At 36.8% G+C, this 27,270-nt stretch overlaps 1 protein-coding gene across 2 annotated transcripts in view; it reads right to left on the bottom strand.

Annotated features, from left to right (window-relative positions):
- The window catches only part of LOC137393266 (uncharacterized), a 30,131-nt gene extending 8,505 nt beyond the window's left edge, over window positions 1–21,626 (bottom strand). Inside the window, exons 1-5 of one of the 2 annotated variants that reach the window (XM_068079735.1) lie at window positions 21,593–21,626; window positions 20,237–20,393; window positions 17,399–17,665; window positions 17,001–17,207; window positions 1,699–1,876 (exon numbers count right to left, since the gene is read on the bottom strand). In XM_068079735.1, the coding sequence (XP_067935836.1) occupies window positions 1,699–1,876; window positions 17,001–17,207; window positions 17,399–17,665; window positions 20,237–20,382 (798 nt within the window). In that variant the 5' untranslated portion in view covers window positions 20,383–20,393; window positions 21,593–21,626. Of the gene's footprint in view, window positions 1–1,698; window positions 1,877–17,000; window positions 17,208–17,398; window positions 17,666–20,236; window positions 20,394–21,245; window positions 21,318–21,592 lie in introns of those variants that run through there. The other variant, XM_068079734.1, reaches the window with a different exon arrangement.
- Between the last annotated feature and the right edge of the window lie 5,644 nt (window positions 21,627–27,270).

The following is a 27,270-nucleotide window of genomic DNA, read 5'->3' as shown; positions in this document are numbered from 1 at the left end:
ACCATAACATGCATCACACCATGCACTGGGACCATAACATGCATCACACAATACACTGGGACCATAACATGCATCACACAATACACTGGGACCATAACATGCATCAAACAATACACTGGGACCATAAGATGCATCACATAATACACTGGGACCATAACATGTATCACACAATACACTGGGACCATAACATGTATCACACCATGCACTGGGACCATAACATGCATCACACAGTGCACTGGTACCATAACATGTATCACACAATACACTGGGACCATAAGATGCATCACACAATACACTGGGACCATAACATGCATCACACAATACACTGGGACCATAACATGTATCACACAATACACTGGGACCATAGCATGTATCACACAATACACTGGGACCATAAGATGCATCACACAATACACTGGGACCATAACATGCATCACACAATACACTGGGACCATAACATGTATCACACAATACACTGGGACCATAACATGTATCACACCATGCACTGGGACCATAAGATGCATCACATAATACACTGGGACCATAAGATGCATCACACAATACACTGGGATCATAACATGCATCACACAATACACTGGGATCATAACATGCATCACACAATACACTGGGACCATAACATGCATCAAACAATACACTGGGACCATAACATGCATCAAACAATACACTGGGACCATAACATGCATCACACAATACACTGGGACCATAACATGCATCACACAATACACTGGGACCATAGCATGTATCACACAATACACTGGGACCATAAGATGTATCACACAATACACTGGGACCATAACATGCATCACACCATGCACTGGGACCATAAGATGCATCACATAATACACTGGGACCATAAGATGCATCACACAATACACTGGGACCATACCATGCATCAAACAGTACACTGGGACCATAACATGCATCACACAATACACTGGGACCATAACATGCATCACACAATACACTGGGACCATAACATGCATCAAACAATACACTGGGACCATAACATGCATCACACAATACACTGGGACCATAACATGCATCACACAGTGCACTGGGACCATAAGATGCATCACATAATACACTGGGACCATAAGATGCATCACACAATACACTGGGACCATAACATGTATCACACAGTGCACTGGGACCATAAGATGCATCACACAATACACTGGGACCATAACATGCATCACACAATACACTGGGACCATAACATGCATCACACAATGCACTGGGACCATAAGATGCATCACACAATACACTGGGACCATAAGATGCATCACATAATACACTGGGACCATAAGATGCATCACACAATACACTGGGACCATTATACACTGCATTATTTAACAACAAATTTGGAGGATTAATTTGCCTTTTGAATATAGCAACAGAACGCATGACAAAAGCTGATGGTTCATTAAATTATAACCATGTTATCACTTCTATCAGGTTTAATGAATATAGTCTGTTATCAGTTATCTGATAATTATCACCACCATCTACTGTATACCGTAGCTGGTTCCTATTAGTTTCTATAAAACAACACAAAGAGGCTAGTACTTTACTCATAAGCAATAGTAATGAAACTACTCTGGTGCTATTAAACCAGATACAGAGGTAGAAGAGATGGCCGCCAATAGAATACAATGAATCAGCATTTGTACTACTCACCATGCAGGTGTTGTCTGCTGGCTTCCTTCCCCTAGAATTGTTAGTGCCATCGCACTTGGCAACATGCAGCTCCTGGGCCTCTTTTGAAGGCAAATTACGGCCGCAAAGGTGACAAGGAAACTTCTCTGCTTTAGGTGTGAGCGATGGGCGGCCAGGCCGAATTCCCTTACCATTGCATCTAAAACGAGAGCCAACTCAATAAGGGATAATGATGGGTGCTATTATCACTGTGCAGTTCTCTTTTATCGGGAAAATATTCTGAGTAGCCTGAAGACTGAACTTTTTTCCTACAGAATATTGAGATACCTACTCAATTACTGAACATATCACATGACAAGAACTATGTTTCAACTCTCAATATAAGAAACAAGTTATACACATTTTTCATTTGCAATGTTGTTTGTTGACAGTTGTAGCACAACAGAGGATGCTCTTGACACAAAAAATGTATGGCAAGAAAATTGTACAAGAGCTATACTGTCATAGATTTTTCTATTTTGATCTCTGTCAAAATGAACTTCACAATTGCCTCCCATGGTCTGCCTTCATCTTGCAATGCAGGCAATGCTGCCACCTATATATTTTTGTTGCTTCTCACACTATACTTCATTCAAGTTTATATACATGCACATATATACAAAACTAATAAAAAAACTCTGTACAATTTGGAGATATTGCAATAGGGATACAATATTGCTCCTAATGATGGAGAGATGCATTGCATGATTAAATTCTTCAGCAATTTGTATCTAGAAGAGTTAGGTTTGATAATCAAGTCCCTATAACTATACCTAACCATAACTATATAGTAGAAAGACTTGTTTTCAGGACCATTTTTACACTATTTTAAGCGAAGTTATAAACAAGACAGGATATATAATGATCTAGTAATAGTGCAAGACTATACAGATGTCACACCTCTTGTAAGGTAAAGTATGATATAGACTATACAGATGTCACACCTATTGTAAGGTAAAGTATGATATAGATTATACAGATGTCACACCTCTTGTTAGGTAAAGTATGATATAGACTATGCAGATGTCACACCTATTGTAAGGTAAAGTATGATATAGACCAGGCATGGGCAAACTACGGCCCGGGGGACACATGCGGCCCGTTAAACTTTTTACTCCGGCCGGCCGAACTTGAAGAAATTAAATAAATTAACTTTGAAATAAATAAGCCATAACTGTCACGAACCACTTTTATCGTATTAACTAGGTATATCAAACACGCTGATTCCGATTTTGTATTCAAAATAAAGATTAGTCTACTTACTTTTAGTGTAGTGAAGGCTTTTTACAGCGTTTTAATTTTGGTCTCGAAAACAACACGATCGCCATAACAAGCTCCGTCCAAAATTATGTGACGAAACCTAGCTTTATAGGAACAAAAGTTGCGTAGGGATGTTTAGACCGATTTAGAATAATAGAGATGGGTGTTTTAAATACCATTAATATCTAAATTCAGCCTTAAAAATAATATCAGTCTGTTCTGAAAGGTAGATACGCTATTTAGCATTGCATATTTTAAAAAGCGCGATACCAACGCTAGCTCGTGATAAAACTGCGCTTTTTGAGCTCATTTTTCTCGTCGTTCAGCCCATTTAAACGTCATGTAACAAGCTACGAGCAATTTTAAATAGTTTATATACCTTTCATAAAAAATGAAATTATTTTACAGGCTGAATTTAGATAATAATGGGTTTTAAGACACCCATCTCTATTATTCTAAATCGGACTTGTAATTCTAAATGGGTGGAGCTTGTAATGCCGATTGTGTTGTTTTCGAAACGGATATTGAAACGCTTTATAAAAGCCTAAATGACTTTGAAGGTTAGCTGCCTAATCTTTATTTTGAGTACAAAATCGGAATCAGCGTGTCTGATTTACTTAGTAAATACGATAAAAGTTGTTCGTGACAGTTATGGTTTAATGTTTTATTTTCCCTGCAATTCTAATGTGTTCCCACTAGATGGCGCACTCTAGATACATTGACTTTGTTGAGGTTCCGCATATTACGGTACTCCACGTTTGCTTTTTGACCCCTCAGCCCTTCTGTAAAAATGAGCGGACCTAAGAAAAGGAAAGTGGACAGAGAATGTCGAGTGTTCAAAAAGGAGTGGACAACTAAATATTTTTTCACTGAACACCGATCATCTGTTGTATGCCTGATATGTCAGGAAACTGTGGCGGTTTTTAAAGAATATAATATTAGCCGTCACTTTACTACAAAGCATGCTAACTATGCTAGCAAGCTATCAACAAAAGAACGGGAAGCTACTGCTCAGAAGTTGGCGGCTAATTTACAGGCTCAATAAAACTTTTTTCACCGCCAAACTGCCATTCAGGAGTCAAGTACCAAGGCCAGTTTTATGCTTTCATTCAAACTGGCAAAGGCCAGCAAGCCTCTGTCTGAAGGCAAGTTTGTAAAAGAATGTATGGTGGAGACAGCAAGTGTCTTGTGCCCAGAGAGCAAAGACAAATTTGAAAAAATCAGTTTATCGCGCAGGACAGTGACTCACCGTGTGGAACTAATAGATGAAGATATCACCAGCAACTTAAATAAAAAGGCGGAGTCATTCACATTATATTCATTAGCACTGGATGAAAGCAATGATGTCAAAGACACTGCTCAGCTCCTCATTTTTATCCGAGGGATTAACGACACTTTTGAAATAACAGAGGAGTTTTTGACAATGGAGTCTCTGAAAGGACAAACACGGGGAGAAGACTTGTATGACCGGGTGTCTGCTGTCATCGAAAATATGAAGCTCCCTTGGAGCAAACTTATCAACGTCACCACAGATGGATCTCCGAATTTAACGGGGAAAAACGTTGGCCTGCTGAGGAGAATCCAGAATAAAGTCAAAGATGAAAATCCTGACCAGGATGTTATTTTTCTCCACTGCATCATCCACCAGGAATCTTTATGTAAATCGGTATTACAGCTGAATCATGTTGTAAATCCTGTCGTGAAACTCGTCAACTTTATTCGTGCAAGGGGACTTCAGCACCGTCAGTTCATTACGTTTCTGGAGGAAACTGATGCGGATCACCAGGACCTGCTTTATCACTCCCGAGTCCGCTGGTTAAGTTTGGGCAGTGTTTCAACGAGTGTGGGAGCTCAAAGAGGAGATTGGTGCATTTTTGGAGTTACAGGGAAAGGTTGACGAATTTCCTGAGCTGAGCAACAAGAGCTGGCTGTGTGACTTTGCGTTTGCTGCAGACGTATTTTCACACATGAATGAGCTCAACATGAAACTACAGGGGAAGAATCAGTTTGTGCATGACATGTACACAAACGTGAAAGCCTTCAAATCCAAGCTGGTTTTATTCTCCAGGCAAATTTTAAATAAGTCGTTCACACATTTTCCCACACTAGCCACGCTGAAAGAGGCTCGCGCAAAAGTGAAGAAATACGGCGAGTCACTAGATGCGCTGCACGGAGAATTCTGCCGTCGGTTTTCTGATTTTGAAAAAATTGACAAGTCACTTCAGTTGGTGGCCTGTCCCCTGTCACAAGACTCTGAAACAGCTCCAGAGGAGCTGCAGCTCGAACTGATCGACCTTCAGTCCGACCCAGTCTTAAAAGAGAAGTTCAACTGTCTGAAACTGAATGACTTTTATGCTTCACTCAATGAAGCCGCATTTCCAAATCTCCGGAGGACAGCGCAGAAGATGCTGGCGTTGTTCGGCTCGACCTACGTGTGTGAACAGATGTTCAGCATCATGAACATCAACAAGGCCAGCCACAGATCCCAATTAACAGACCAACACCTCAGATCCATCCTGAGAATTGCTACAACTAAACTCACTCAAGACTTTGATGCGCTGGCTAAAAAGGGAGACCAACAGCACTGTTCCCAGTGAAAGTAAAAGTTTCTCTTTTGTATTATGTAAAAAATGCTTTGGAAAATAATTAGTTCAGTAAGCCTTATATGTTACATGTCATTTCTGTTAAAGAGCGCACATAAGTGGTGCGCAAATGAACGCACTTTCTCAAAACAAACAATGTGCACCAGATCAAATATAACGCTCTCCGCAGTGGCGCATTATCAATGTTCCGTCCTTGCGTTGATCGTTGTTGACTTTTGGCACTGGAGACACAAACTGAATAGAAGGAGCAGGATAAGTACACCTGAATCTCTTACTGTTTTTGAAATAAATACAGTCAGGAGGAGAGTGATGATGATATCCAGAAGGTAACAGAACTTGCAGTGCTTTAAAATAGAAATTGTTCGTAACAAAAAGATTATTTTTTATTCATTTAATTTTCAGTGTTTTAAGACTCATTTCAATAAATAGCTAAATACTGTGGGGTTTTAGAGACGGATCTTTTGTAATGCTTTTGTTCATTATCATTTGAAATTAAAGCACATGTTTTCTCCATATTCTATGATATATATTTTTTTCTCCTGTGAGGTGGGGTTACCAAAACACTCCATCTATCTGCTCCTGGTCCGGCCCCTCTGTCAAAATTTAGAACCCATTGTGGCCCACGAATCAAAAAGTTTGCCCACCCCTGATATAGACTATACAGATGTCACATCTCTTGTAAGGTAAAGTATGATATAGACTATACAGATGTCACACCTATTGTAAGGTAAAGTATGATATAGATTATACAGATGTCACACCTCTTGTTAGGTAAAGTATGATATAGACTATGCAGATGTCACACCTATTGTAAGGTAAAGTATGATATAGACTATACAGATGTCACATCTCTTGTAAGGTAAAATATGCTATAGACTATACAAATGTCACACCTATTGTAATGTAAAGTATGATATAGATTATACAGATGTCACACCTCTTGTAAGGTAAAGTATGATATAGACTATACAGATGTCACACCTATTGTAAGGTAAAGTATGATATAGACTATACAGATGTCACATCTCTTGTAAGGTAAAATATGCTATAGACTATACAAATGTCACACCTCTTGTAAGATAAAGTATGCTATAATAACTGACCCCTGTGAATATGTTTCATAAGATGGACATTGCATTTCAAGAAGTTACAAGCTGATGTAACAGACAATCACAACAACGAGAGTTAGGAGTTTGTGTTTTGACAAGAGTTTGCCCATTGACTTAAGAATTGCAAAAAAGAAAGAGAATAACACTCAGGCCCCAACTGCCTCAGTCTGCTATCCTTGACCCAGCTGGCTGCAGTGAGGATAGAGTCAATATTTCACACCAGACTTTGGTGTGGATGTGTTTGGCACACGCTCCTGTTGAAATCAGAATGATAAGCGGCTTGTCGATGTTGGCCAACTCTTCTTCTATTGGTTAATAATGTTAATACTGAGCAAAAGTTTTTGTTCTATTTTAAAATGTCACAGGAAACACCTTGAAGTAGCAATATCACAAACCTATTAGTCACTAAAGCTCAAAAACACCACGAAAATGACCCGCGATGCATGATCTCATTAAATAGTATATCGCTGGTGACTGCTTAGCCTTTCACAAGCCCTGACATGATACCCTTTGTCAAACATCAGGGACCCTAGTAGTGACGCTTTAAATGAGAACAAGACTAAAGTTTTACTACTTCTGTATGACAGAGTCTGAGATGAAGAAGTTTAGTTAATGATGACTGAAAGAGAGAATATATCACGATTACAACTATAATTAAAAATATAGGATGACATAATCATACATTGATGCCAGCTTGAGTATTTCTAGTCACTCTAATACATCACTATATATAATCTTCAATTGCATGTGTAATAGGCCCAATCCGTGATAGCTATGTATAAACTGTACGTGTAACAGGCCCAATCCGTGATAGCTATGTATAAATTGTACGTGTACCAGCCCCACTCCGTGATAGCTATGTATAAACTGTACGTGTAACAGCCCCATTCCGTGATAGCTATGTATAAACTGTACGTGTACCAGCCCCACTCCGTGATAGCTATGTATAAACTGTACGTGTAACAGCCCCACTCCGTGATAGCTATGTATAAACTGTACGTGTAACAGCCCTACTCCGTGATAGCTATGTATAAACTGTACGTGTAACAGCCCTACTCCGTGATAGCTATGTATAAACTGTACGTGTAACAGCCCCACGCCGTGATAGCTATGTATAAACTGTACGTGTAACAGGCCCACTCCGTGATAGCTATGTATAAACTGTACGTGTAACAGCCCTACTCCGTGATAGCTATGTATAAGCTGTACGTGTAACAGCCCCACTCCGTGATAGCTATGTATAAACTGTACGTGTAACAGCCCCACTCCGTGATAGCTATGTATAAACTGTACGTGTACCAGCCCCACTCCGTGATAGCTATGTATAAACTGTACGTGTAACAGCCCCATTCTGTGATAGCTATGTATAAACTGTACGTGTACCAGCCCCACTCCGTGATAGCTATGTATAAACTGTACGTGTAACAGCCCCACTTCGTGATAGCTATGTATAAACTGTATGTGTACCAGCCCCACTTCGTGATAGCTATGTATAAACTGTATAACTATATTTTCAACATCCCTTTAATGGGAGCCAGTAGCCTAGTAATATACATTTCTCCCTGACAAAGTGCTATGACATAGCAAGAGCAGCAAAGAGAGCAACAAAAGGATATCGAAACAAACAGGATTCCCATACAGCCAACCCACCTCTGATTTGCTTCAGAGTCTGACGCATAAAAAGCAATATGGATCTATCATGATTATTAATGAATCTTTGTTTTTGTCCAAGTGAGACTGTGCAGGTGAGGTGAGGGTACCGTAATGCTCAGCCCATGAGTTCCATGGCATCGCCAGTCACAATATTTTTCGTAGGCTAATATGAGACCTGGCACATGCAGGTTCATAGATTTTTAATATACAGTAATACTTCAACTTACGAGTGCTCTAACGTACGAGAAACTTGAGATACGAGCCAGCTTTTAAGCAAGTTTTAGCACTAACATACGAGCAATGTTTGAGATACAAGCACGTGAGTCAGTTGCAAAGTATGCCGGAGGTGTTTTATGAGAACAGCATCACTCTGTATTTTTCAACTACTCAGGTTATACTTTTGTACGGTGTTTTCTGTGCGCAATTTTCAGTGCAGAATTATGTGAATTAAAAATACGGTGCGTAGACCGAAAGTTTGCCAGTAAAATGAAAGATAATGGAAAGAAAAAGCAAATGATAATAATTGATATTAAACGGAAAATTATTGTAAAATATGCGAAATGTGTATGCGTGATTGATCTAGCTCAGCAATATGTCAGAAATGCATCTACAATCATCAAACCGAAGGGTTATATTCAGGGCATTTAGTTTGCAAAAGGACTAACCATAGTTTCTAAACGACGCAGCGATCTTCACGGCCGCTGATGGAGAGACTGCTCAGGCATTGGATAAAAGATAAACAGTTGGCCGGTGACAGCGTAACTGAAACGATGTTTCAATAAAGGCGAAAAGGCCTATATGAAAAGGCCAGTGCTATCTATAAAAATAGCCTTTCGGACAAGTTGGCTAGTGGTCGTGCATTAACCCTTTGTGACGACACCAGTGTTCGTCCTAATCGCAACACGTTGAAAGGGCGACAAAGGCAAACGTCCTTACATAGGTTTATCTTAAAACGGCCGGCTAGTCGTGAAAGCGAAACAAAGGAAAAATTAGCTAACCAGCGAGAAACTTCCAACTATGAACGCCGAAGAAATTTTAATTACGAAAAATGAAAGTTTGCTTTTAGGTTTGCTTTTAAGTTTGTTTTTTTAAGACTTTAATAAAATCTAAATTTATCAAATTCAACTGTTGTAATAAAGAATAAGACTTATATCTCCCTCCCTGGCAAATGCTAGCGTTAGCTGCTACTGTATGTATTTAATTTTACATTTTAATTAATCACATTTCCTTGCATTGTTTTTTATTTGTTGCTTTTTGAAAGCATGTAGTAAGTTAGGACAATAACCAACATGTTTTTTCTGTTACAATATCTTGTTTTAAGTGTTTTATTTGCATTTTTTAGAGTATAGAAACCAATTAATATATATTAATTGTTCTATATATAAATAAATTGCACCAACATGCGAGTAAATTGACATACGAGCTCAGTCTCGGAACGCATTAAGCTCGTAAGTCGAAGTATGACTGTACAACAAATGTTATTATATGTGAAGCAATGTAAAAAAAATTCTAATATTCATCACTCCATGTAGCAATACAGGCCGAATTTGCTAACTTGGACTCGAGCACTGCTACTGAAAAAACATTCCTCTACATGTAGACAAGTATTTTAGTCAACATGCCCACAAAGGTAACAAAGCAGACAAGGATAGCTAACCAGGGACCCCAGCGAGTGATAAGCTCATAGAATGAGGCTATGAAATTTAAAGGTTGACTTGCAAAAAAAATTCACATTACAGTTACAGTGAAACTCGGCTAATTCGACCTTCACCAGACTGAGAGAGAGTGTTTGAGTTATCAGAGAGTTCAAATTATGAGAACACTGTCACAAGTGCATGTATTTATCGGTACATATACAAACTATATATAAATCAAAAGCATTGATTGCTTGTTGCAAGTTAAGGGGCCTCTCATGTAATGTTTAAACAATTTTTATCAGAAAGTACAAATATTTTCCCATTACTTGAGATTTGTTTGTTTGTTTTAGGCGATGTGACTGCCAGGACGTTTTCAGATTAAAATAAGCAAAACCTGATGGCGGTTGAAACGCTCAGAAAAAAGACATTTTTTTCTTTTGAGCGTTTTAACAAAAACCAGTTTTGCCGATTTTTCTTTAAGTTTATCTGAAGGTTACCTGGCTTCTCCTTGCTTACGGAGGGCTATCCCCAAGCAGCAGAAAAATGCTGCAGAAATTGTTCGCGGCTGTTTGGCAGGAAGTATGGGTCATATGATCAGATTACAACTAGATTATTAGACCAAGCCGAAACAAAACTGTAACGTAGCGAGCATCTATATTTGGAAAGGGCTCTTCGGTAAAACCCGAAGCGTTTGTCATAAACTAGTGCTATGAGAAGTTTTATATTTAACCTTTTATTGGCCTTTCATCACGTGACAAAACAACCAAATGTAATGACTACGTCAGAGAAATAAACTGATTTCAATCTACGGCGGTAAGAGCTTGTAATCACATTTCCACATATTTTGTACCTACAACACAGCAGAGTAAGACATAGCGAATCTTTTGACACCAAATAACTGTAATGTAAATTTTGTTGCAAATCAACCTTTAACAGTAGGCTATGTCACAATTGGTGCTACTAACTTTTCTAAAAATGCACAACAGACACAAGCAAACATGTTTGGCAATATAACCGCAACAACTGGAAGTTATTTGGCACAATTGATGACATTATGATGACATGATATTGATGACAACCTAATCGTGCCATACAACCAAATATAATACTAATATAATACTCAATAGCAAAAAATAAGTGGTCACGAAGAAGAACATCTAGACAAATTGCTGTGGTACTACATAAAAGGAAAGAAAGAGCTAAGCATCTGAAATGGTGTATATTAGTACCAATATTACTAGGAGCTCCTAACAACCGTGTAACCTTAAGATATAAGTCAGCATTGAAATTCTTTTCTTCCTTACACGCTATTGATTAAAATGGTTATCAGTATAGCGGACATGTGGCCAACTGTTGAAACATAATTAATGCCTAACTAAACCGCAGTAGCTATGCAAATGTCCCAAAGATAGCAATACTTTAACTAATGCTAACATTAGTAGATGACATCGCCATGTCTGCAACTAGTAGTAGCAATAGAGTACACAGGATAGTATACAGTAGACACTTCTACAGTACAATGTAAATAATCCGCTCCAGGAATGTTTATGTTATAAGGATATTATGATATACAAATAGTAAAATACATGTAAATTGTCCAATCCGTTACGATCCAATCCGTTACGATCCAATCTTTCCAAACTCACTACTTTTGCTAAACAACAAAAAAGCCATACTTAACTTTTTAATTTGTTGGTTGTATCGTAACTGTGATATTATTAGTTTGCCTCGACAAGTCTCCTTTTCTGGTCAATTTCATTGAATTTATGGACTCTGATTGCAGTAGTTTTACAATAAATTGATAGAAACGGACATATCCGACGTTCCTTTACAACGATTTGTTTCTTTTTCAGTCTATTCTGCAAAGTAAAACTAATAACACATATTTTATGCGCCTACAGTAAAGCAAAACCAAAAAATATTTTTACTATAAAAAGACCTGATCGTCGTCTATCTACCAAGGGGTCAAGGTTAGGATAAAAGAAAGCTTTCGGCAATACTTCTAACTCATGGCATTCAGATTGGTGGACCGATACTGTAACGCCTCCCTTTAGGTAGACTATTTATACCGCGCAGCTACCTATTCTTTGTTTTGTCGACACATCTGATGATCTACCATGACGAACTAAAATGTCATGAAGCTGTATACATAATAGATATAACGCTATACGTACATCGTTTTTTTTTCTCACAAGTGCGGTGAAATGTACCATACAAATCAAATTTGAGAAGTTGTCCCTACTTGACACTAAGTTCTATGGTTTTTTATGTAGGACGGAGCAAAAACTTTACAATAATTTTTCATGTTGTCTGGAATTTACATTTTAAAAGGTATACGTTATAGGAGTGTCTAATGTATATACCGTAAAACCTCTAATTGAACGCCATGGCGCTCTATTTTTCAACCCTTCCTCTGTAGTGACGATTAATTGGAGGCGGCGTGTTTTTCAAATAGCTCGTCAAAATTTTGGAAAGAGAAATATTGCCCTTTTTCGGGCGAAGCGAACGTCGCCTATATTCTGCCCTCTCCTTTCGCTGGAGCAATATTAAACTTTTTGGATGCAATAAATCTGTTAACTTTCCTCCAACTTTTCAAAGATCTCTTCATAAATATGCATTGAGAAACCGAGAAATATCTCTACCAGTTGATATCTATTGCTTGCAATTAACCCGCGATGATGATGATATTATAATATGTGTCCTGTTTTGCAATTTGTTAGAGCTTTTCAATTTTTATTCCACTCTATTTTTATTTGATATCTGTATTTAACAAATTTGCATAAAAGCTCATTGCAATCATTGATATGTTTGCTACAATTTGCAGTCAAAACTAGCTTTTTATGTACAATAGAAGAGAAGTTACAAACAGTTATGATGAGAAGTTATCATCAGAAAATCTGATGAATTGTAAGATCAGATTACCGCAATGATACTATCAAATACTATGATATGAATGCGCAAATTTTTAAGTTATACAATGATAATCTATCAAATGATACAAATATATATTTATAAGCAAATAACATAAACGAACCATACTAATTTTACATGCAGGAACAAAAATTAAAACAAAAATATTTGCATCGTTCGCTAGGATAGCTCCGTTCTGATTGTTGCCTTCGATGGAACGAACATATTCTACTTGTCCAATACCTTCCACAGTGTCATCTGACCTCAACTCTTCTTCTGCACTGCTGAACTAGTCAACATTAGCACAAATACAACGCGTCAGTTTTGCTCACTAAACATAACCTTTGGCCCAAACTTGCAAACAATTTTAAAATACGTGTACATGTCCTTCGAAGTATCAAGACCGCGTTAAACAAGGAGCTACTATTAGCCTGAGACACTTATTAATTATTTCTATGGTGTTGCTTTCAAAGTTTTAACGAAAAAAAGCGAAAAGTTTTTGGAATTGGATGAGAGAATTGATAGTTATTAATGTCAATGATTCATTATTAAAACGATTTGTGGATACTTTTTTACTGATCAATTGATATTATGGGTTGATAAAGATCAATGATAGTCAAAGTGGCGGTCAAATGGAGATGGCGTTCAAATGAAGGGTGGCGCTGTTTTTCAACCCTTCTCTCATAGTGGCATTTAAATAGAGGTGGCATTCAATTAGAGGTTTTACGGTATATATATCTAAGGGAAATATAGAAACTGCTCAGTCTATCCATAGGAGGAGAAAACAGACTGCCCTACCACATTGTCCTCCACTAGTTTGGTTGCTGTACAAGCTCAGCAAAATAAAGAATGAGGCGACTCAAGAGAGCCTGTTGTGTACAAGGACTTGAACCTTTGTTCGTTCTTAACAAACAAGTATTACTAAGGATTTGCTAATGTTTATTATGATTTAAGACAATTGCAACACAGTCGACAAAAGCTTCAGTTAGCATTATAGAAACCCATATGCATGGCATAACAACAGCACCAGTGCATTTGGGATTGCGTTATATAGTTATAAAACTACAGCCCCATCAGATGGGTTGGTATCTTTCCCACTCCCTATTCACATGGCTACTTCAAAAGAGATCACATAATATTTGCACTGTTAATCATAAGATTCATGTATATCAAAATGATGTTCACTTTGGTACAGAGATTTTTTGATCCCACACCATTGTCAGTCAGAGAAATGTCAGTGAACAGTTCCTGCCACGCGCACACATTTCACAGACACTCGCCGATGAATTTTTACAATCAGCCAAAAATGTTACTTTCATGGTTCTATGGATCCACGTACAGCGGAATCAATCTGTTAACAACGTATTGTTATACAGAGTCTTATATGCAGGGTCCCCAAATTTCACATCATTCGTAGCATCAGTCTTTTGCAACTGACTAAAATTTACATTCATGTTTGACCACAGCTCGAATACGCTAACTCAACAGCTATGAATTTCAGGTTACGAAGTGGAATACGCTATTGCCCGAAATCCTCCCACAATTTCTGAGAGGGATTTGAAACATTATCCATTGATTATGGCTAGCCAAGTGAACAATTAGCGACTATTTGCATTGTATTTATCTCATGTGAGTCCTAATGATATTGTATTCATCTCATGTGAGTGCTTATGATATTGTATTTCTCTTGTGTTTTCTAGTGATTATATCAAATTTTAATTTGTTAGGCATGGGGCCCAAAGTTGCTTGTGATGGTAACAGAAGAAGCAAAAACATGATTGCTATGGAAACGAAGTTGGAAATAACAAAGAAATTTGATGTTGTTAGCTTTGCCAGGGAGTATGGCCATAACCATCATAGGCAAATGTGAGGGAAGCTATTAGTTGTATTGGTTGGTCTGAAAACCTCACTAGATTTATTTCACACAGAAAGAAATTGAGGACTTGCTGAAAACAGGACTTTGCATAGGTATTTCTCCAAAAGAGAAAAATCTGATAGCATAGATATTAGGAGCCTGTTATGTATATTAACTGTTAAGTGTAACAATTGTTAAGTATAATAACTGTTAAGTATAATAACTGTTAAGTATAATAACTGTTAAGTGTAATAACTGTTAAGTATAATAACTGTTAAGTATAATAACTGTTAAGTATAATAACTGTTAAGTGTAATAACTGTTAAGTATAATAACTGTTAAGTGTAATAACTGTTAAGTGTAATAACTGTTAAGTATAATAACTGTTAAGTGTAATAACTGTTAAGTGTAATAACTGTTAAGTGTAATAACTGTTAAGTATAATAACTGTTAAGTATAATAACTTAAGTATAATAACTGTTAAGTGTAATAACTGTCAATAACCTTTAAGTGATGACTTAACTTCTTTATTTAGCCAGATCTTCAATAGAAGATCAAATTCACGCTAAAGTGGACTGTATGAGCATAGATTGGCTTTATTTAATTTTTAATGAGACAATTCAGTAAATCTTATCCATAAGGTTATCTTTTACTTTTACATTAAAATGAAACTTTGAATTTGATATATCATCATATAAGAGATATACGCGACTTACGTGTAAACAAAACTTTATTTTCCACAACAAAAAACAATCGAAGGCAGACTATCTTGTGATGGTTTTATGTCAATAAAAAAACACTAAAAATAGTGTTGAAACAATTAAAGTCCAAACAGCAGCAAGTGTAGAGAACTTTTACCTCCATTTTAATCACAGTAGCAAGACCTTCTAGAAAAGGATTCGCACCATTTCCCACTGATAAGATAGACTAAAACAATATACGTATTAGTTTGAACTACAGCATAGGCTCCTATAACGTAAATTCCAGAAAACGTAAAAAAATTATGTGAAAGTTTGTGCTTCCTACTACATAGAAAATTCTATCTAACGTAAAGAGTCAAGTCGGGCGAGTTTCCAAAATCGATTTGAATGTTAGTTTATTTCGCCGCACTTGCGGAAGAAAGAACGCCGTGCGATTAGCGTACTATTTATTATATAACTTTCGGGACATTCTAGTTCGTCATAATAGATCGTTAAATGTGTCGAAAAAAAGACGAACTGGATAACTGTGCAATTGTTCATAAATACAAAGGTGATCGGAAAGTGTAGGCATTACAGCGTCGGTCTACTTGTCTTATTGTCACGAGTTGGAGTAAAATTATTATCGTCGAAAATTATCTTTATCCTAGCCTTGACCCCTAGATAGTAATAGACGACAAACAGGTAGAACTGCTTTTTATAGTAAAAATACTTTGTTGTTTTGCCTTATTGTAGACGTACAAAATATTTGTTATCAGCTTTATTTTGCAGAATAGACTTGGCCATTTAGAAAAATAAGCAAATTGTTGTAAATGAATGTCGAAAATGTGCAGTCCCTATTAACTTATAAATTTACCGCAATAATGGTCTATAAAACCACAGAGATTGATCATAAAAAGGAGAAAGTTATTGAAGCAAACCAATAATTCTGCAGTTACAGTACAGCCTACAAATTAAAGGAGTTAAGTAAAGTCTTTCCTTTTTTGCATGACCAAAGGGGTGAGTTTGGAAAGATCTTGGAACGGATTAGGCAATTTACATGTAGTATAATGTTCTTATAACGTAAATTCCCTATAACGTAAACATTCCTGGAACAGATTATATACGTTATAGGAGCGGCTACTATATATACCTCCAGACTCTTGATAATTTATTGAGGACAAAATGCACAAGCAGCTAATCTAGCACACTTTTATCAGAGGTAGTAAAACATACTTGTGACCCTAAAATTTTGGTACCAGTGTAACGCAGAAGTCAACTTTCTTTAAAAATACGTATTTTGCTATCTAAAATTTTCATTTATCCAAAACAAAAGGGTTTTTAGGGCTGGTAGACACTGATGTTATATAGGCAAGTTAGAAATAATATTGGAGTAGACAGAGATGAAGGACAGACGATTACATTGAGAAGGCGAATGACCTCTCTGTTATCGAAACTACAGCAAGAAGGAAGAGTATTGCAAAATAGAGAGTGAAGAGTGAATGAAGAGTACACGCAAAGGAAATATGCCTCGATGAGACTTTGTTATGACATACTGTATGCGCTTGACCATGCCTCACCTTTCTATGTGCTTCATGGCATCCGGGCACGGTCGGGTTTTGAGGCTAATGTTGCACTTGTAGCATGTCTGAATTCGTCTACGATTTGCCCGCCCAGAAATTCCTGCCCGTCGATTTCCTTTGAATCGACCTTGCTGAGGAAGCGAATCAGGTCCTGCTTGCAGGGAAGACAGGCCATTCGAGACCATCGGATAGCCAAGTGCAATGCTAAAAACAATTAAATAAAAATGATTGAAAATTGTATAACAATAACAATACATGTATAATGAGAAAATGGCTATACAAGAGATTCACTTATTTGCCCTGGTTTTCAGCAGAAAACAACAAATTAGCTAGTATTGGTTTATGCATCTGCCTAGCAAGCTGTAGAAGCCATGGAGGCATGCTAGAAAAATTACCTGGTGGGGGGTTGGGAAGCTGATGTCATAGATGTGAGCATGGGCAGCTCAGTGCGCTCATCTTTGGCACGCTGTCGAATAAGAGACGACATAGCAGCACTGACCAACTCGTTATCGTCTGCAGGAGTCGTCACCTTCTCATTGCGCACCAGCTCAGGCATCGGTAGATGTGGCTTTATAACGGTCATTAGTTTGGTGTTCAGTGAGTTCGCCATAAAATCTCGCAGTCTGAACGCATTTTCTATGAGGTCGATTTGTAACTTGCACCTGAAAAACAAGCAACTCTTTCAACCCTAGTCAACTCCCCAGGCTATAAACAATCATTGTGCTCCATTTAAACAAGAACTAAATACCGGCTAAACGCAAATAACTTTTACTAGCACGTAATATAAAGTAAATATGATACTAAATAATAACATTGTATATAAGTTGCGGCAAATATAATGTAGCACAAACTCAGGGAGCAATGTGATATTCTTAAAATATTAATCTGAAATAGTCTTTGTCTTTATATAACCATTTAGGGTTCTTGAAGATACATGTATAAAAATGGTCCATATCTCTGTTATTGACGAAAAGAGAGATTTTATTAAAAAGTTGCCAGGATACTTTCAGGATTAATTATTTCGTCTGGAAATCTTTTTCAAAATCTCAATGCGTATAAAGGAATATTTACTGACAGAGCTTCTACTTAAAGGTAAAGATACCATCTTGTGTCATTCATTCACCATGTCTTACTCTGCTGTGTTGTAGGTACAAAATATGTGAGAATGTGATTACAAGCTCTTAAAAACTAAAAAACGAACAGTTAATCGCAGTCATCACAAAAGCGCCGTAGTTTAGAATCTCTTTATTTGGCTGACGTACTCCAACAGTTTGGTTATTGTTTTGACATGTGATGTTATCATGTGAAATTAAAGAACAAATAAAAGGCTCAATATATAACGTCTCGTAGCACTAGTTTATGACAAATACTTCAGGTTCTACCGGAAAGCCTGTATCAAATATAAATGCTCGCTACATTACAGTATCATTTCATCACAGTATCGTTTCAGCCTTGTCTACTCATCTAGTCATAATCTAATAATGTGACCCATATGTTCTGGCAAATCGCGTGAACAGTTTCTGCAGCATTTTTCGATTATCACAGGTGACCAACAGGCTCTTCATGTTCATCAGAGGATGATATGCACTTCTTCGAGCTAAGGTTAAAAAATTAAACAAATTTTTACGATAAGTCTTGAGATATCAGTGCTCAAATGAGCTTTACAATTATGATGAAATAGACACATAAGGATAATAGACATGGTTTTATTGAATGCGTGAAGTATATTTGTGAAAATATTTTGACGACTGAGGTTGCATGAAAGTGTAAACAGAAGCCATCTTGTTCAACTACATCTCATTTGAGCTGGTTTGGAAATGGATTCCAATCTACGGCGTTTTCGTGATGGCTGCGATTAGCTGTTCGTTTTACAGCTTTTAAAAGCTTATAATCACATTTCCACATATTTTGCACCTACAACACAGCAGAGTAAGAAATGGTAAATCTTTTGATACCAAATAACTGCAATAAGAATTTTGTCGCAAGTCAACTTTTAAAACTATGAGAAATAAACGACAAATTCATCAGTCAAATTTCACAGCTACCATGCAGACTCCAACACAATATGTTAAACCAATAAAACTGCTCGTTAGGCAAAGTTCTGAAACTGTGATTAAACCTAAAGAATCTAAGGAGCTAGTATCAAAAATGTTTGATGCATCTTCGCTATAATTGCTAGATCTATGACAACCCTTTGGATACTTTGAAATTGATATAGGAACCAGTTCCACGACTCAGACGTCCTGTTTAGCCTGACAGTAAAAAGTTCATCTTGCCAAATTTTACTTTCATGGTTACAGAAGTAAATGGCAAATGACATGGAGCAAAAGGTCAGGTCTGAACAATGATAAAGAACTGTAATCTTTAAGAACAATTTTATTGAGCGAATTTCGTTGAGCTTTACCGAACTAATAATGTGATAAAAGAAGTGGACACTGACAGAAGGTGATTTAAATATTCTTTCAGCTGTATTAGTTCAGCAAATTAAAACAAAACAGATGCAAGCAAATTAAAACTTTTTAGATGGTTAATATTTCTTTGCGATGAATTTTAATTGCATTTTAGCCTATTATTACAAGTATGAAGCCATTTCTATAAACTAATCTTGAAGCTGAAATACATTTTTTCAATCAGATTGTGGGTATACTATTGGACTTTCATAAGTGAATTAAAATTTTATCAAAATTGAAAACATGTTAGGGAGCAACATCAATTTGAGGTAGTTTGAAGGGTTAAGTTTTTGATGATTCGATAAAATAAACCAGTACTTTCTAAATCATTGATTTATTTTATTTCGAGCTTCTGGTGAGAGTGCTGCGGAAAATGTGACCAATCCTCTGGAAGAAAGGTCTAAAACTGAAGTGATAATAAATAATTGGCAAGATGATTTGCTAATAAACTGAGAAAATGTTTTCCTTCTTCTCTAGATAACTCTAATAAATAAACATACTAGAACATATATTGTTCCCATACAACCGAAAAAGAGGACTCAAGACATGATGTACAGAGAAGGCTATGACACTGATGTAAATGTAGAAAAGAGGGCTCAAGACATAATGTACAGAGAAGGCTATGACACTGATGTAAATGTAGAAAAGCTAGAACTAAAGCAGATATTGACTTGTTCCATGCTTTCAGATAAATTCACACAACAATTTATAGTGTAAGTGAACATCGATTTTAGTTAAACCGCTGTGTAAAATCTAGCTATGTTATGTTTTCATGGGTCTTACCTCATACACATCTTCCGATTGCAGAGTCTTTCTTTGTTCGTTGTGAGGTTGCATATGAATGCAATTTTATCAATGTAAAATGGCAAGAGAGGATCTCCATATTCTGAGTCACAGAAAACGCATCGAGCTATGTCCATCACTACCATCCAGTCATTTACTACAAACCATTCAAAGGAATTCCGATTCAATCACAGCATGATGAACCATGGACTTATTGCATAATATAAACAAATGAATCAAGGCTATATGGCCAAAGTCTACATAGTTGGTTACAACAATCTTGCTATGACACATGATTGCCTAATTATGAACAATTCAACTTTACTACAAATAACTACTTTTCGACAGATAGTCATGAAATTTCTGCTGATGGAGTTCAATTTTTTCCTAGGATAGTTGCGTTAATTTTTTGATGAACAAAACGTACATTCATAATGTTAACTTTTAAATTATCTGCTTATAGACATGCCAACTATAAAAAATGTGATCACGCGCAAGAAAGCGTAATAAATAGAATCAGTTGGAGTATATCATATAATTTTCATAACAATATACTATTTACTCTAGAATATCGATGCCGAATATGCCACTAATCTCGCTCATAGCAAATGCTGAAGATAAATAAAAGAGCAGAACAATCAATTTACTACGACAATGACAGACCTGTTTGTGTACTTTATATAACACCATGTCGACTAATAAAGGGCGTTTGATACATTAAGCAACTGGTCGCTACACTTATAACTATCTCACAGATCAAACATTTATTTTAAGACTACTGACAAAACTTTGCATCTGACCTAATACTACTATTCAATATCATTTCATTCTACAATATGTCAACTACGAGATATCACAAATGATTTTTGTATTCGCATTGCAATGCGTATTCACTGTTATAATAAGCAATTATCAAAGTCGGGTAGTGGATTATATATTTTGGAATATCCACAACAAACAACATCAAAACAATACTACATCAAAACATTATTGACGATTAAGCTCTCACATTGTTTTGAAAAATGAATGTACAATATAAATTGTATCAAATTGTTATTGTTGTTTACCACATTGAAAGGAAAATCATAATCGGCTGGTGCTAACTCGGCTATCATAGAACCTGCCGTCTCTCAGATAGATGATTTTACAGCAAAAAGTTTCAATGTTGACGACTTGTCAACAAATACCGTGGGCCGTCCGAAGCTACTACAACAGTATCTTCTAACTGCGCTTGCGCTGATCAATTGAACTGTCTAAAATTTAATATCCAAGGTGGATAGTTTTTGGTGACGAGCGCCCCCGTCTAAACATCAGTTCTGCAAATAGGAATATTGCTATATATTTTTATATAGTTACCTGCCAGTTAGCATGGCTGAAGAAGAGCCTCTTCATCTGAAGCCTGCAACACAACCAGCTAAGCGATGGTCTCCCGTATGCATGTATCAATTTAAGGCGACATGTAAAAAATACTCTCCTTATGTGACAATAGCGTCTTGCGCAGGTTTTGGAATCAACATGATGTCACCAACAGCTTATCAAAGGTCGATACACAGTAGAGCTATGTCCTCCATTGTTGTTATTTGCTCTATAAGTTTAGTCAGAATTTATTCGTTGCAATTTAGAATAAAGTATGTTGCAGCAAAGTGTTAAAATTGTCAGCTGATAAAATCTTTAAACATTTTATCTATGTACAAACTTCACAGTTTTAAACTTGCTATGTGTAGTGCAGTTTTGAAAAATGCTTTAGTAAAAGATATATCTAAAACGCATGCAAATTAAACGATGATTGAATAAGACCAATAAATAACCTTATAAAAAGTTTTTAAATAGCCGTTTTGTTATTAGTGAAGATTTTAGCCGATCCATGCTTCGAAACACCGCGTTATATACAATGGCTCATTGAACTTGTTTTAGCAGCAATTTTTTACATTTAAAAGTCTGGTGTTACATTCTTTGGTTTTATTTATTTGAATACACATGTTCAAGCTTACTTTTGTCTTTCGGTGTTTAACATGTCTAACTCAATAGGCCTTCAACATCCTTTATCATTAAATAGCCTAATATCTCCATATGTGCATAATCTTTTGAGATATTAACTGTTTGCATTCAAATTTCTATGTTGTACATATTTCACAAAAATAATACATGCTATTTGCCTGAAGGGAAGTCATGCAGCAGTAATCTTTGTTAAATATGTATGAGCAAATGAACATATATATGTGAACAAGGGCATCTTATTTATAATAACTTTTATATCTAGGCATATCTTACTTTTTCAACTATTGAAATCACTGATGTTTTCTAAAATTCACTTTCCCACCACCTTAATCAAGTTTGTCTTCTGCATCGTCACCTCTCTCTCTCTCTCTCTCTCTCTCTCTCTCTCTCTCTCTCTCTCTCTCTCTCTCTCTCTCTCTCTCTCTCTCTCCTCTCTCTCTCCTCTCTCTCTCCTCTCTCTCTCCTCCTCTCTCTCCTCTCTCTCTCCTCTCTCTCTCCTCTCTCTCCTCTCTCTCTCCTCTCTCTCTCCTCTCTCTCTCCTCTCTCTCTCCTCTCTCTCCTCTCTCTCCTCTCTCTTTCCTCTCTCTCTCCTCTCTCTCCTCTCTCTCTCCTCTCTCTCCTCTCTCTCTCCTCTCTCTCTCTCTCTCTCCTCTCTCTCTCCTCTCTCTCCTCTCTCTCTCCTCTCTCTCTCCTCTCTCTCTCCTCTCTCTCCTCTCTCTCTCCTCTCTCTCTCCTCTCTCTCTCCTCTCCTCTCTCTCTCCTCTCTCTCTCCTCTCTCTCTCCTCTCTCTCTCCTCTCTCTCTCCTCTCTCTCTCCTCTCTCTCCTCTCTCTCTCTTCTCTCTCTCCTCTCTCTCTCTTCTCTCTCTCCTCTCTCTCTCCTCTCTCTCTCCTCTCTCTCTCCTCTCTCTCCTCTCTCTCTCCTCTTTCTCTCCTCTCTCTCTCTCTCCTCTCTCTCTCCTCTCTCTCTATCGAAGTGGGAGTAGCACTTGTTACTGAAATTTGTCTAAAATGGAAGAGCCTAGCAGATTAAAAGGTTGACCAGGATGAAGGTAGTTATGAATTGGAGGAAATTTCAGGTAATCTACCTAAAACTTGAACTGATCTAAACTCGTACGAAATTTTACAAATTTTACATTTGCTTTCAGATGAGGTATGCTGCACCTCGCATTTGCCTTGTTGTGATTTCTATGTTTAACCAATCACCTAGATCTCACAGAAACTTAGTGTGATGAATGCTCTGTGAATGCTATTAAAATTAGACTGAAAATTCTTGCTTATAAAAGATAGGAAAATCTACTGCACTGCTTTACAAGATGCACACCTGAAAGTAAAGCATTTTAGCTTACCGTAAAACCTGTATTTGAATACCACCTTTATTTGATGGCCATCTCTATTTGAACGCTTCTATAGGAGAAGAGTTGAAAAATAGAGCGCCGCCCTTTATTTGAAGGCCGCCTTTATTTGAATGCCACCTATATTTGAGCGACACTTTGACATTCATAATACTAATTAGTAATCAAAAGTACTTACATGTAACTAGGCATATTGTACTAAAAGACCATTGCGATCTCGATGGGCTTTGAGTTTTGTGGCTTATATTTAATGCACTGACGACGCATCAAACACCTGCATAAGCACACCTGGATCATGCTTATTACTCTAATGAGCCTACTACAGTGAGGCCTTGACGCTCCAACTGCATAGTTGCGTATAAAACTTTCTCAGAGCACTACGAGAATGTACCTATAAACACTGGCGGACACATCGAGCAGGCACGAATCTGAAAATGCTAATCGTCAAGTCATTCAAGGGATGTGGGCTGACCAATGCTTTTGACGGCTCCGAGGGTAGCAAGATTTATTGTTTCAGGTCAGACGGCCTGGTTAAGATGGAAAGGAAATGTCTCTAGCAAGTGCCGGCCAATGCATGCATTACCAATAAAAATTCCCATTCAACTAGGTATTCGGCGCTGAGGAGCAAGTTCTGGAGAATGACGATAACTGTTGCAATAGCGATGTATCATTTGATTTTCAACAGTAGACCGCTTATTATTACTAATAATCACCATGTTGTTTTGTATTATATGTCTTGTATCATATTTCTTGTATTATAATTGTACGTTGGTTGTTGTTTTATTGTTCGTTATACGTTAAATTACTTTTTGTTAAAAGTTTACATTGGATGTTGTTATCATTCGTTGTTTGTTAAATGAAATTTAATTTCCTAAAATACTGAACAGCTAGTTGAAAAATTGACCGCCACCCTTTAATTGAACATCACCTCTAATTAAATGCCATCATAAAAGAATGGTTGAAAAATAGAATGTCATGCCGTTAAAATAGAGGTTTTTCTAAAATGATCTAGTGTCGTTAGAATTTCGTACAATGTTGAACAACGCTTCCATGCTATATGGCTAAAGCTTCTACCTAAATCGCAAAGGATGCAGTTTCTGTGCATTGCTTAAACATTTCTCTTACTATGCTGTGATTTATATGTGAACCATTTTTTTTGTCCATTGCCTGCCTATTAATCCATTTTAAAATAATCCAACTTGAGTGAGTTAAGTAAAGCTCAATTTAAGTCATCATTAATTTATGTCATACAATTCAAAAAGATCTGAGGTTGATGATCAGCCGTTCATTCATAATTTCAGGGCTGTATGATTGTACAGACAAGCACTCTACAAATGGCTACTCTTTTTTGACACAGATTTTAGTATGTTTAGAAAGTCTTAGTAGAGAACGTCTTTCAATACAATGGTGAAGTAGCAGTTATAATAACACAAGGCAAAAATTGAATAGCTCTGATCTATTCTAACAACTAAGATAATTCTTATTTGAATAGAGTCAAAGTAAATTGCATCGGATGTCGTGATTGCTTAAAGCTCTTTAGTAAAGCTCTAACAGTTTTCATTTAACAAAAACTACCAGAAAATTGAAATACAAAAATAATATATTGCCTGGCTAAAAAATATATAATATATTATTTAGCAATATTCTTTATACAATCTATCCATCAATGTATATATATTTGACGGTTTACGTTATCTGGAATTTCTTACGTATTACGAAGCAAAAACTTTACATGTATGAATTTTTTACGCTACGTGAAATTTACATCATATGTGCGTCTACTGTGTTTGTAATATCATAATTTTAGTGAACATGCACATTTCTATCACTATATGCACCATGTGACAGCTTTTCTATCACTATATGCACCATGTGACAGCTTTTCTATCACTATATGCACCATGTGACAGCTTTTCTATCACTATATGCACCATGTGACAGCTTTTCTATCACTATATGCACCATGTGACAGCTTTTCTATCAATATATGCACCATGTGACAGCTTTTCTATCACTAAATGCACCATGTGACAGCTTTTCTATCACTATATGCACCATGTGACAGCTTTTCTATCACTATATGCACCTTGTGACAGCTTTTCTATCACTATATGCACCATGTGACAGCTTTTCTGCCATTTTCTATTTAGTACAGAGAATTTTAAGATATGCACTGCTATCTCTTAATCACACATCGTTCTAAACTATATCAATCCTCTCTTATTTTTCAATTTATAAACACGATTATCTCAGCCGATACAATAATGTTGACCAGTATGATTATGTTGACCAGTACAATTATGTTTACCAATACTATTATTTGAAGCGACATGATTGTTGTTTTTTGCTGAATCAAAAAATTATTGGTTAAATTATGGAACTGACTACATGTAGATTAGACACTGTTCTAGAAATCTGTTATTAACCAGTTCGTCGACTTGTAAAGAAATGTTGTCATTTGCCTAAATATATAAAATGTAACTTGCCATTTTCTTTTATGGAGACAATTAATGCTCACCTCTGGTTTGTTGTCAGTTAATGCTCACCTCTGGTTTGTTGTCAGTTAATGTTCACTTCTGATTTGTTGTCAGTTAATGTTCACTTCCGGTTTGCTGTCAGTTAATGTTCACTTCTGATTTGTTGGTCAGTTGTACGTTGTCGCAGTTGTTACTCGCAATATTAGCATTTAGTGTAAACTTTTTTGAAGCTATACTTAAAAATGGACAGAAAACATTTCTAGGATTTTATAATTTTCCTACAATTATGCTGAATACTACAAGTAGTTGAAAAGTCAAATGTGAACAACTCAGCAAGTTCGTATTTATATCTAATAGTGTTGTTGGACACCGTCCATGGTTTTAGTAACTAAAAATAGATATTAGTATATACATACTGTCTATACTTTCACTGTAACTCAAGTTTGGTATTGCGGCACTCCATATGGGCTTACACTTTGCACACTCAGTAAGAGGGTGGGAGGAAATTCATCATCTGCCTGTTCGAAAGCCTCCAATATTTCTTCAATGTTTACTATAACTAATGCTAATCTATGAAAAATCAATTCTATTTTTGTGATTTCAGTGCATTCGGAAGTTGGAATGTCATTGCACAGAGCGTATGCTTTGGAGTTGCCCACCTTGGCACCGGACTATGCATTTACTCACGCCTCCCTGAAAAGTCTTCATTTCCCAAATCTGTACTCGTGTCAGTCACTGGTAGCATCATTTTCAACTACGGATCACTGCTCTTATTGGCCAATATTAAGCACTACCTGCCTAGCTCTGCGTTATTTCGATGTACTGTGGGTCTTGGTGTCATAGGCTACCTTCTTTGGGTGGGTGAGGAATATCTCAGCTTATTTGATGAAGAAGCTCGGCCTGTAGACTGATTATTTGGCAGCTCTGAATATCTTTGCCTTGCATCCAGTGCCATCAGTTAGTGAATAAGTGCTATTTACGATGTGTACACGTTGTTCATGTGTGCTACTGCTACTGGAATGGCCAGTGAACCCAATTTATGACTAATATGTACACCTGGAACTATAACTCGTAGCCAATCCTATCGCTGCTGCATATCTTTTCTACACAAGGTACATAGGCTAGTGGATGCCGACCTCTGCAGCCATTCTAGACAATCTTGATGTAGGAGCTCCACAAACATAATAAAACTGCATCACCAATGTT

Source organism: Watersipora subatra, chromosome 4, assembly GCF_963576615.1.
Source record: "Watersipora subatra chromosome 4, tzWatSuba1.1, whole genome shotgun sequence".
Classification (NCBI taxonomy): domain Eukaryota; kingdom Metazoa; phylum Bryozoa; class Gymnolaemata; order Cheilostomatida; family Watersiporidae; genus Watersipora; species Watersipora subatra.
Note: the sequence above shows the minus strand (reverse complement) of the source record. Positions and strands in the feature narration are given on the sequence as shown.